This window comes from Cupressus sempervirens, chromosome 7 (genome assembly GCF_028749045.1).
Source record: "Cupressus sempervirens isolate cs-2001-9-10 chromosome 7, ASM2874904v1, whole genome shotgun sequence".
NCBI classification, from domain to species: Eukaryota; Viridiplantae; Streptophyta; class Pinopsida; order Cupressales; family Cupressaceae; genus Cupressus; species Cupressus sempervirens.
In genome coordinates, this window is record NC_143124.1 from 196,217,265 (window position 1) to 196,230,956 (window position 13,692).

Below are 13,692 nucleotides of genomic sequence, written 5' to 3' on the forward strand. Positions count from 1 at the left end.
AGCGATGGAAAAATTGGAGGAGAACATTTGAAAAATGGCTTATTTGTCAAACACTATGACAGATAGGGGTGCTTGCAATATTGTAGAGGATATTGTCATGAACATTGGCATCATTTTTCTAGCAAGGGGCCACCAATTGAATGATCTTGGGTGGCATTTTTTCAACTTGGGGGCATTGCTTAAAAGCAATAGGCATGTGAAATAGTGATTAGGGCATTGTTCTAGAACAAAAATGCAACAAAGAGTTGATGAAACTGATCACAAGTTTTAGTAAGAAATTAAAAAGGGGAGTTTTTTAAAGTCAAGTTCACGGAAGTTGCGTGTCAATTTTGGTGAGGGAATTCGATCTTTTCATGGGGATGACAGAGCTTGTTGAGTACAACCGCGAAGATGTGATGCACATAGGTAGAAGGGGGGCCTAGCTGAGGAAGGATGTGGAGAAGATGAATCACAGGGGTGCGTGATTTTGGATTTTCTATGTAGACTACGCAGGTTTTTAATCCCATATTGGTTGTGGGAAGAAACTTGTTAGTGTTTTAATAAAGAAGCACAAGATATAGAGATGTCTAAAAAGCCTTGCCTTTTGACATGAAAGGGTCTTGCGCACATTAGCCTTGTCGGGTTTGGAGGTTGATTATTGATGACGTGGTGCTAATATGACAAAAGTTTGACAAATAGATGTGACAACTAGGAAATGACGTGGACAACCAGGTGGACCAACAAGAAAGTGCGACGTGGCATGAAACTCATGGAGGCCAACTGGAGCAGGCAAATAGGTGTTGCGACATCGCTTCATCACAAGATTAGCGTGCTAGAGATGAGATGAAGCGAAATGGTGTCATGTGGCAACGGGACTCGGCAACGATGACTGGAGAGGACTAACACGTGGTGCAACATTGCTTCTTCCCGAGGTTGGTATTAGAACATAGTGAGAAAGCGATATGACAACACATGTCATGGTGGGCTTGGGGCTCCCAACAAGCAAATGTATGGTGTGACATCTAGTGGCAGCTGAGTTGTCTAGATGGGCGAACGAGGAGCTGACACGTGGCAGATGATGTAATCAATAGTGACATTAGCATTGACACGTGGCGAGATCACGCGATCTTGCAAGAGGAGTGTTACATCATCACAATAAATTGAGATCACGATATGTGGCAAGGATGCCTGGGTGGACTTTGGTGATGTGGCAAGATGAGTTAGATCCAAGAGCCAATTAGAGAACACCATGTAGTAGGGACGTGGCGGGCCAACCAGAGGATGCTGACGAGCATATGACAGGCGAAACAAATGGTGACATGTGTCACCTTGGTATTGACTAGGTTCGACTTGGTGAAAAAGTGGGAGCAATTCTTCAATAGTTAAAATTAAAATTTGAATTTTATTGCCACAGTGTGACCACTTACCCATAGAAAATATTAAAAGGAGTTCTTAGACATAAAGTGGGTCTCACGTTTTAAATATAAAGCTACTCTTATTATAAAGTTTTTGACTTTATAATAAATCAAATTTTTGTGCAATTTCTTTTTAGGCTGCTTGTCTTTCGAGAGAATTTTCTAGTTTAGATCTTGAGCAAGTATAGGCATATCATAATTGTTGGAAAGGGGAGAAGACGAACTATGCATTTTTGCAATCCAGATGTATGCAGGTATCAGTGGTAAAAAGTTATTCAAGGATTTGTTCAAGTAGGTCTTTTTTAGCTTTTTTTCCTTCGTGGTTGTTTGTTTCTCAATCATGGCAGTTAGAAATCTTTTCTTGCAAATCCACCATCTGGGTATGGGCCAAACTTGGTGAAGAGTTCTCCAATAGTGTTAGTTTGTTTCTACATGCATTTGGAGGGATTTTTAGTAGTGTTTTGAGGCAAATCAGATATCTCTTCTAGTAAGGGTTTCAACCATTATGAAGTTATTTTCTTAGTTTGTTGGAACAAATGATGAGATCTGATTCTTTAGAAGAGAGATGATAGAGGAGAGAGGAGAGAGGCTTTTCTTCAACAGAGGATGAAGAATGAAGAGGACAAGTGGCAGCAAAAGATCAATTCTGACCCATCTTCATTCTTCTACATATTCTCTTTCGTTCTGATTCTGTAGGGTTGGTTCCAGCACATTAAGCAAGTCTCAAGTTGTGATTCCACCATTTTCTTTAGCATTTCTCTCTGTATGAACAACAAATAATGAAGTGCTAGTCATAATTTTGGTCTATTTTGTGTTTCTAGAGTTATTATGTCCATCTTGATATATTTACTTAAAAGAAATGAATACAAAGCATGATTGAGAGTATTTTCATTTTGAATCTTGTTTCCTGTCTTTGAGTTTTACAATTTTTTGTGCATGTGGGTAAAGAATACATATCTTAGTTGCAACTTGTTTAGGGTTGTATGCCTTAGTATGTTTTGTTGTTAACTCAAAGAGTTAAGTAAATGCTTGATATATTTTGATAGAGTTGTAGATCTTATAGAAGGATTCTGATGAGTAGAAGATTCATGGTGAAAGCTGATGTCTCATTTACAAAGTAAATGAATAGATCACAAGGATCTAGATGTATGTTTTAGTTTGTGCAACACCCAATGGAAAAGGCATTGATCATAGCGACAGGATCCATATTTTCTTGTTGTTTGGTTCATGGGTTATGCTGAAATCTTTCAAATATCAAAATAACTTTTCTCTTTTATGTTGTACAGTTGAAAAAACAAAAACCACACTTAGCTTGTGAGCTTCTAGTTTGTGTGATTAGCTACTGCACATCTTGTTTGTTGCATAAGTGTAGAAGATTAAAGGGTATTATTTGCTTTGTGTGGATTCTAGAACATGTTTTAGCACTGGCTATGTTTGTGAGAATGCAAGGTCTACCTGTCTAGGTTTTACAGAGCCTAAAGTGCAGAAGGATAGTTGCCTTATAGTTGGCCTAGGTTTTATTCAATGTGTATCCATCATAGGAGTTAGCTGCCCTTGGATTTATTTTGTTTCAGTTACCTGATTATTTAAACACTTTTAAATCAAGAGCTAACAACACACATTCCCTAAGGATAAAAAAATAGAATATGAGGAGGCTAAGCTGGAGAAGTTGAATCTAGGAGAAGATGATCTTCCTAAAAGAGATTTTCATAGGAGACGATTGGGATCCCATATTGAAAGCAACAACATTTAGAATCCGCCTTGAGTATAAGGACATGTTTGCATGGACATACTAGGACTTAAATGGAGTTCCACCAGAACTGTGCGTCCATCAAATACCCCTAGTTCCTGGAGCAAGACCAGTACGTAGGAGGCCTTATTGAATGAATAAGAACTATGCTGCAAAAGTTCAGGAGGAGATCAATAAGATGCTTGATGTAGGCATAATATTCAAAGTATAGATGAGTGGGTGTTGCCTATAGTCATTTCCTTAATAAAGGATTGGAATCAAATTTGAATCTGCGTGCATAAACTTCAGATTCCTAAATGCAGTAACCATAAAAGACGCCTTTCCAATTCCCTTGACAGACAATATCTTAGAAATGGCTGGATAGGAGATGTACTCCTTCATGGACGGGTTTTTGGAGTATAGCCAAATCAACATTGTCAAATAGGATAATCTAAAAACCACCTTTGTCGTAAAGGATGGGTTGTATGCTTACAAAAGGATGCCATTTGGGTTGTGTAACGCACCTACCACATGTCAAAGAATTATTCTTCACATCTTTGATGGGAGGTCAGTGAGAAATTTCAAGGCCTTTCTGGATGATTGGTCTGTCTATAGCAGGAAGGAACACCACCTAAAGGTTATTGGAGATTGCATGGAATGATGCCAAAGTGTTAGGTTGGCATTAAACCCAAAGAAATGTAGATTCATGGTCCCCCAAGGCAGGCTCCTCGGACAGATAGTATGCAAAGAAGGGTTGAAAATGGATCTTGACAAAATCAGAGTCATTTTTAACATTGAGGCTCTTGTGGATATGACTAGTGTCAAATCATTTTTTGGGTACGTGGGATACTATAGGAGATCTATAAAGGGATTTGTAGAAGTATTACTACTCTTAGAGAAATTAACCAGAAAAGGGGAGAAATTTACATGGGGAAAGGACCAAGAGGAGGCCTTTAAAGAATTAAAGAGGAGGCTGGTAGGAGTTCCATATCTTATATATCTTGATTGGAACAATGAGTTCCACATCCTTGTGGACGCATCTAACTATGCAATAGGCGCCACCCTATCACAAACTAGAAAGGAGGGATTGGACCATCTAGTGTACTTTGCTAGCAAGCTACTTCGAAAAGTGGAATGAACTAAAGCTCGAAAAGTTCAAAGTACGATGGTTCGGACCATACAGAAAAATGGAAGTAGGGGAAAACAACACAATATAGTTATTAACTTTAGATAATAATCCTTTAAAAGACTTAGTCAATGGGTCTAATTGAAACCTTATAAAGAAAGGAAGAACTCTTTATCTATTTATTCCATAGACATAAAAGAAGTCAACTATCTAGAGGAAATAAAAGAAGAAATAGTAGAAAAGAAAAGGATGGGAGGAGAAAAAGAAAAGACAAAAGGAAAAGTAATAAATTGAAAAACAACTCTAATAGTGTCCCTTGATATATAAGATGGCAAAAGAACACAGCCGTACGGGCAGAAGGAATTCATGTGGAAGGAATTGTTGTACGCAACAATAGAGTACGAAGTAGCGTACAAGGGGTTGAGGAAATTGTGGTGCATGGCATTGAAGTTCATAGAAGTGTTGTACAGAGTGGTGGGGTGCGAGGGGTTGCCATACTCAACGATGGAGTAAGGAAGGCTTCTGTACAACCAACAAAGGTATGAGATTTTTTTTGCATATACACTAAGTAGTAGGATCTTGTGCATGAAAGTTCCATATGGAATGATTATTGTTCAACCACAAACACTGTACATAGGGATAGATATGTGCAAGACACCAAAAGCATAAGGAGGTTGTACCAAGGGGGCCCGTACTAGGAAGAAATTACACATAGATATGTGGAAGGAAACAATTATGTGGAACGAGATAGTCCAAAGGCTAAAGTCACAAAAACAGTTAGGGTATTTAACAATAATCACAAGATAGTGAAGACAAGAATTGGGAACCAAGAAGAGGAACAATTACTGATTCACGTAAAGACAAAGCCTTGTGGGTGAGAATGATGGCGTCTGCTGAAAAGGACAAGGGGAAGGGTACATAAAAGATTACACTGACCACTGTCACATTTGAGAGTGTAGTAGGGAGCAAATGATGAACATGGTGGGAAAATGTAGAAGAGAACCACGTACTGAAGGAAGCATTATGCAAAGCCGAGGTAGATAAAATAATTTTTTTGCCCGTTTTCTATTTTAAAGAGTTTGATCTTGTGCTAAGAACTATGGTTGCTGGATACGATAAAAAAGGGCATAAATCTGTGATTCAATATTTTTCAGCAAACCCTCACTATTTCATATTTTCCAAAAGAGATAACCATAGTATTTGGAGTGCCTAACAAGGGACATGATCCATAAAAAAATCCAACAAAAATGACATTGGAGGAAAGGAAAAACTGACTGGTACTAATGTACATGAGCGATCTCACTGAGCAGGAATGGGGCAATATTCTAAGAAAGAATAATAGTCAGGGCCTAAAGAAAATAGTTATAGCCAATGAAGAGTGGAGATGCATTGTGGACTTGGTGAAGAGAAAATTGGTAGTCGCACATCCAACATTTCCTTTTGGATGTTTCCCATGGTGAATAGATTGAATGTAGGAAGGGTTTACAACTGGGCACAACTCCTTGTAGAAAGGTTGAGGGAACTCTCACAGTTAAAGCATAAAGTATTTTACATGCCATATCATGTCATTGCCTTGTTTCTAGAAGCAGTTTGAACGAAGGTGGCCCTAGAGCATAGGACCTTCATACCAACAAATAGGGTGGAGCCCTATAAGCCTGCAATGGCATATTGGTTTCGCATGGACACATTTGGAATAGGGCCTGGAGGGGGGAGAGTCCAAGAAGAAGAAACCAAGGCACATAGTGGTACCGGAGACTTCTATTCAGGCACAAAGCACAGATCGAGAACAGGAAAGTTTTGAAGGAGAAGGAGCAAGTACAATCACATCTTTCTTAGACTTGGAGAAAGAGGAGTTTTAGTTAAGTCTTTTTAAAGGTACATCTTGTGACGTCACATTCTTACCAGCTGAATAGAGACCATTACTGAGAACCATATCGGAGAATGTTGAGATTCACGTGGGTGTAGAGGTCAGAGGAGGTAACCATATGCTTACTGACCATACATAGAGGAAGGAGAGGACGGGATGGTGGCTGTTGTGACAGAATGAGGAATCCGTACACAAGAAGTCTAAATGGTAGCCCAGACACAAGGAGCCTTGCTAGAACATGAGGTCTGTACAAAAAAGTGTACGTAGCTGGCATTGGTAGAGTATGAAGCTTGTACAGAATCTTGTATGCAGGCAGTCCATATAGAAGGCAAGGCAGGAAAGTACAGTACGGAGGGAGAAGCCAGTACACAAGGCAAGGCATGCAAGGACAGTATGAAGGGAGCAGTCAGCACACAGGAAGTAGACAATGGTACTTTGGATAAGGAGGGAGAAGGTAGTAGGCAATTAATTCCTCAGTAGGGTGCAAAATGAATCTCATTTCCAGAAATGGCACACTTGGTAGTTCCGAACGAGATGCCTCACACTAAGGTGATAGATCTTCGATATCACAGGAAGACTCCACATAGTGTGAGAGTGGACACTCCAGAAGGCATAGAAGTAGATCAGCTGACTGCTTTGGTGGTACAATCTACAGAGAAGAAGGTAGCTCAGAGTGTGAAGCACACAAAAGAAACAAGACCTGACAAAGAGGTACCACAATTTTATGATGAAATAATAAAATAGAGCAATTATTAGTGTCAATGCTGAAGTATTAAACCTGGAGTGATGTTGCATATACAACATTGAGGTGGCTACAGATTTTTAAGTGAGGAGTGTTGAAGAATGAGGAAAGGGTGATGAAAATCTACTTATCAATGAAAGGAAAATATTTAATCAAAAAGGTATATGCTATTAATTATTTGGAATTTTCTCCAGATTCTGGCTTTGGGTTTGATATACAGATGGACAGATATTAATTTTTTGAATGGTATAGTTTGCAAAAAGCTTATAATGATCTATCTTTAGATTGGAACATGATAATGTTTGCTAGAGGTCAGAAAATCTATAAACATTACAGCTTGAAGTAAACTCTCGGTTCGTATGTGTTTGAACTTGCTGTAAGAAGTTATTTACATAACAGATTGAAGAAGATTTCAGAGGATAAGATTTAGACTGTAAAATTACTATGTTTGTAAAAGTTCATCAGAGAGGTTTACAACAGATTTATTTTGAGTTGAAATGTTAAATCTCAGATTCTTTCGATAGTGTAATTGATTTGGTGATTGGATGGTTTGTGCTGGTGCTCTGAATGATATTGAGTTGTTGCTCAAATCATATTAGTTGGTGTTATATGGTGAAAGAGTTGATGCTCTTGATAAGAGAGGAGTTTGTTGACTCCGTAGGGTTGAAAGTGAAACCCTTAAAGTTGTAATTGGACAGAAGGATTTGTGAGACTGGATTAGGACAGTAGTTCCTAACAGTCATTATCTTGTTGGTTTTCTCCGACACTGGGTTTCCATGTCACATTTTGTGCATTTTTCTCTCTTTCTTTTGATGTTGATCCTACATTTAAATCAGATGCCTCATGAAAATATATTAGCCAGCAAATTTAAATTGTTTTATAGATTATTGTACACTCCTAACTAAACCCCACCAAACCCCCCCCACTCTTAGTAGTGTAATTGTGTTCTAAAGATACTTTGCAGCGTAAACCTTGGGGTTGCTTCATTTGATAACAGTGTTATATTGTTTAGCATTTGAAATTTTGTTGGATAATAATTTATTCTGCATGTTGGAGTGGTCACAAAACACACATCAGCAGGTAGATAGGTAGGTAATTTTTATAGGTCAAGAGGCACAATATTTCAAAAAAAATTCTCCCTGGACTGTGATGTATTTCACAACTTGTGTCTATTAAGAGTAGGTGCGAGTTTCTGTTTTGTGAAGGGTTTAAAACTCTACTATATTGGTTCATTTGGTACTGCATGACAATTCTTGGAATACTTATTGCTTTGAGTGGCACCTGTTTCTTCTATAGAGTTAGCACACATATTATTATTTGAATTATAGCTCAAGGTTTGTTCAGAGTCTTAACTAATTCACTAGCTTGCCTAGGTCTCTTTTATCTAGATCTTTAGCTGTTTGATCATTTACAAGCTATTAAATCATAAGAGGTAAATACCTTGGGGCTATGTACGAGCAGTGAAATGGTTACATAAATGAGCTAAATTTTCTTGATGTGAGTCATCATGCAAGAATTGATGATTGCAATCTTAGTTACATGTGGATTTGCAGCTGCATGCCATTAATAAGGATAGCACTCTCAATTATTTTTTAAAGCCAATAATATAAGTGGTTGTTTGTAGGTAGGGATTGAGGGAAGTTCCAATGGACAATGGTGGTTGGAAAGCATTGGCAAGATTCTGGATGAAGATATGTCCTTTCAACGGGCAGGTTCTCGACAATTGGCCGGTTTGCTTGTTGCTGTATGGTATGCTAATTATGTTAACAGTAGATGATTTCTTCAAGTTATGAAAATCCAGATTTTGTGAAAATGACCTTATCAGTAATTGGGCAAAGATAGGTCTGGCATAAATCATTAATCATGAAGAAAATGAAGGGCTTGGACTTAGATACTGTATATATTCTTTATGTTTCTAATCTATTTTAAGTTGAACTTTTTTATTTATTTGTTTCTTTCTTCCTTTCTGTGGAACTTCTATTAATGAAAAAGATCTATTTTACGAAATGTTATTTTGAACAAAATTTTAATGTGCCCTACTATTAATAATATAGGAGTGAAACATTTATGTTTTCATTATAAATATAAGGGAGCTATAAAATACATTCAGTTAATTGACTAACTTATTTAGTGTTATATCTTTAGAAGTTTCACTTTCTTTATATGTTTATATAAGTTCTCTTTTATAACAATAGCCAGATAGTCTGATATTTCCAATTCTCAGTTTACAGACGGGAAAACTTATTATGTTTTGATTTTGTTGCGCTAGGGTTAGGAAACATCTCTGGCCTTATATTGGAGATGTGGAGGTTGGTGCTGTGGCCTGTGGTTTGGGACGAAAAATTGGCAATAAAGTAGGTTTGTGATTTGTTTGTCTTTGCCACACAACTCATTGAATTTCTGTTATTGTCAATCTGAAAATAACAAAATAAGCTTTCCATTAACTTATGCTATTTAGTTTCTTTGCAAAAAGTTGAAACAGTTGTATTTGTTTTGTTGCTTTGCCCTCTATGCAACAGTTCCTACATAAGTTTTTATGGTATTACTATTTCTACTTTGAAATCCGTCTTTTTGAGAGTTACACATTGGATATGATCGATGTGAGTTTGAGTGTAGGGATGTATGTGGGGTCGCATCCCCTCATTATGTGTCGTATATAATATGGGTAAGATCTCCCCTGTGGAACACACAATTTTATTTATCAAGTGCAATTACAAAGGAGAGGTTCTAATTTTAATTGATTAATATATATAAATATATTTTAAATTATTAATAATAGATCTGATTGATAATTTTAACAAATTTATATCAGGTATTAGAAATTTCTATGACTGGAAAAGTTACCTTCCCAGCTTTCTTGCTGAGCAATGTGGCATACTAAATGTAATAGGAAATCAAAAAGTTGTAAAATCTATCAATTAATGTTTTTCAGGAGAAACAATGTGCCTTGGCTCGGACTGCAGGAAAGTGGCATCGCAAAATAGCTGTCAAAGATATTTTAAATTGATAGGAAATGCGGCTTCAGAAAGTACAAACTATGTGGACTGAAACCAGACTTCCCTATTCTCTTTTTGCAACTATATATATACTTCTGAAGCTATGTCTTCCTTCTGAATCTTAAGTTCTAAGCTTCAAACCCTCCCCCACTAAGGGCTGTGAAAAGCCAGCAAAGTTGCTTTGGATATCCGGTCATTCAGGGGAGCGGGAGTGTCCTCTTGAGGGTTCTGGTTTGGGACTGCAGTCCTTGGGCTGGTCTATAATGTGAAGCATTCCATTCTCTTCTATAAATGGAGGCTCCCAAGAAAATTTCAGGCTGTCCAGCTTTTGTTTTGTGGCTATGACAATATAATTTTTTCCAGAATGCAGTTTAACAAAAGCAGTTCATTCAAATGGAGTAAGGATGTTGTGCCTATTTGTAGATATATCTTTCATGTTTCCATACTTTAGTATCTATCCTACTTTCTATAGGACATGGATATTTTTTCCCTCATAAATGTAACCATAGTGTCTTGCCAATGCTTACAAAATTTATAATGATAGGCTATGCCAAATTTGAAGAACTAATAGATGGATTTCTTTCCGTTTATGATGCTGTGTGACCTGTTTGTTATGCAAATCATTTATTTATTGAGAGCCATGCCTGAAGGTATTTTTTTGCAAGTGAAAATGTTTTTTTATCTAATCTTACTGTTGCATGTATATTTTACAGTGCAGTTTTGGAATCTCTCAACCAAACTTGAGGATTCAATATTATTAGTTCCATCAAATATGATATGAACATTATTAAAATCGTAGAAGCTTGAAGTTTGTGGTAAATTAAGGGCCTCTTGATATGACTATATCTGAAATTGTATTAGCCTACAAGAAGCCCATATTTTGAGGCCATAAGTCTTAGAGAAACTTACTCTAAGTCAGATGGTTTGTGCAATTTGAGCTTGCCCATATTGCCAGCACAATGGATACCATGTTGAGTTGAAAAGCTAGATGAAAGACATCAGGCTTGATTTCATGGAGAAAAGTGTAGGCATACTCCTGATGAGCTTCAAACGTTGATGTTATTTGTTTTAAACAATTTGTTTGAGTGAAACCAAAGACTGTTGCCAGCCGGGAAAAAAACTCTTAGTATTGATCACGAGGTTAATGAATTTGGATTTACTTTGTTATAGAATGTTGTGAAATTTTTTATGAAGTGTAGAACACAGACTCACTACTAGTGTGGGGGGAATTAGTAGTGAATAAATCTAGATGAATTTTTCAAATTTAATCCAGGTTTTGTTTCATTAACCCAATTACATATTTGCACTTAAACATCATCCCAAAATGTAGGGAAGGTTAAGAAATAATCAAGAAGACACATGAAATACGGGACAAGAATGTGACATGGAAATCCAATATGGGATAAAACCACTGTGAATTGCTAGGATCTACTGTCCTAATCCAGTTTCACAAATCTTCAATACATATACAGCTTTAAGGGCTACAACCCTAAGGGGCAACAACTCTAACTCAGAGCTACAACTCTTTCAATCTGAGCACCAACTCAATTCAATCTGAACATCAATTCAGTTACAATTGAAGAATAGTTACAAATTTACTGAATCTTATGCCAAATGCAATTCTGTGGTTTTAGATATATGTGTAAACAGGATTGAAGTTTTGATATGACCGATTAAGCAATTCCAGAACAATATACCGTCCTTTGAAAAAATATCTGTAATTCTGAACAATATAAAAAATTACCAACTGTTTATTTAGGATCTGACAGTGTATAGACCATGAATACTCTGAAAATCTGTATAGAGAACTTGGGACGAAATACTCACAGAATTGTTTTTCGTGTGTCACGAAATTTTCCTTGAACAAAGAACAAACACTTACATATTAAGAGTGCTCTGTTTTGAATTCACCAATTCACCTCTCATCATCAAAGCTCCATTATAAATGTTATATGCTGACTTTTCTTACAGAATTTCCATTCACAAAATTATTCTCAATAGAGATACACCTCCCTTTTTCTAAGAATGCTTATTGTACTTTCTTTTTATTCACCCACTGTTTATCAGCAAGTCATCACACTTATATAGACATCATCCAACTGTTTTGAGATGTTAAGGAGGTTGTTCATTTGCAACCAAACTCACTACCGCCCAGAATTAGTATTATCGTAGCAAACACTAACAGAAACTCATTATCTTGTTGGTTTATATAGCTGTTTGTAAACTGCTTTAGATGTTAGAATCAAACCTTTTAAATAAGCAACGGCTGTTCATATCTATATTTGATTTCAATGTATATTATCAGAGACCTGCAATCTTGCTTGCTACCCCACCAGGACAAATTCTATGGCTGCTTTTTTTAATTAGAAAATAAAATATCAACCTTCCTCTTTGCTTGTTAGCCTGACAGGATTACATGTTCATAAGACACTTATGTGCTTTTCTATTAGCCTGATTACCTTCATGACTTTGCCACTGGCATATTATTATTGAACCCTGACCAGGACAGATGCACAATCACCATATGTGCATGTGTACATCCAAGATGGAGTTTGTTTGAGCGTGATCACAACTATAAAATACCACCCCAGCACCCAGCATTCGATAATCTCTAATAAATATCCATCAGTTGTATTTTGTTGGCAGAAAACACTATTGATTATTAACATTCGCCTTCAGAGATATACAGGCTTGATGTTGCTTCTGGAGAATACAAGCTATTTGATCTGAAACAAAGTGAAAAATCAACCATAGCTGACACATCTGCACAAGCCAGAAACCAAAGTATGGTCTTACATAAAAGGTATGAGCCTGAAACGTTTATCTTCAATAAAACTAGTAATAGGAAAGTTGCATATCTCAATGATATATTTGTTGCAGACAAACAGAGTCGTATCCATTAATAATCATTTGTAGGTTTCTTGTCATCAATGACACAAAATCTCCCCGTCATTGATGGCAAGACATCCAACAAACCTGCAACAAGAATACAATCTCTGATCTCTTTAAACTCTGCAATACAACTGTAATTCAACACAATACAATGCTGATCTGCAATTCACACAATTCCATGAAACTGAACCAAACCATGAAACTTTACCAAACCATGAATCTGCCACGAAACTAAACCAAACCATGAATCTGAACCTTCTCACAACTATTTCTCCCCCTTTAACATCAGTGACAAGGGGACGAGGTGTACACAATAAAACAATAAATGCCCCCCCAAGTTCATGCACGAATGCAAGAACTTAGTGTGGCAGTGTGGCAAAACACAACTCCAAGCCCTTCTCGAAGATGTTCAAATGTTGCTGCAGGAGGAGGGTTCATAAATATATCAGTCAACTTCAAATCCATAAGAGTCCGCTTCATCCACAAAACTTGCTTATAACAAGCAACTGAAGCCACGTATTTAGTCTCAACTATTGAGGTAATAGAATCATGTTTCTTACTTAACCAAGCTATCAACCTATCACCCAAAAGGAAAGTTCCCCCACTGGTGTTGTGTTTACCATCCAAACAACCTGCAAAGTCTGCATCTGTATATGCAACAAGTTTAAACTTGTCATTACATGGATACCATAACCCAAAATCGACAGTACCCTGCAAGTATTTGAATATATGTTTCACTGCATTAAGACGACAAACTTTAGGAGAAGCCTGGAACCTGGCAACCATACATACTGCTAGCATAGTGTCAGGTCTAGAAGCTATTTGAGAAAGAAAACTGCCAATCATAGACCTTTATTGTGTCTGATCTATTGCAGGAGAGTATTCATCGATACTTAAGTTACTTCTTGCAATCATTGGAGTATTGATGGGTTTGCATCTGAAACTT

General features: G+C 37.0%; 1 protein-coding gene across 3 annotated transcripts in view; it reads left to right on the plus strand.

Moving 5' to 3' along the window:
• The window catches only part of FRA3 (Endonuclease/exonuclease/phosphatase family protein), a 134,895-nt gene that overhangs the window by 22,530 nt on the left and 98,673 nt on the right, over positions 1-13,692 (plus strand). For all 3 annotated transcript variants that reach the window (XM_089791038.1, XM_089791036.1, XM_089791039.1), the window contains 2 exons: positions 8,483-8,607; positions 9,128-9,212. In XM_089791038.1, the coding sequence (XP_089647164.1) occupies positions 8,483-8,607; positions 9,128-9,212 (210 nt within the window). The remainder of the gene's footprint in view (positions 1-8,482; positions 8,608-9,127; positions 9,213-13,692) is intronic.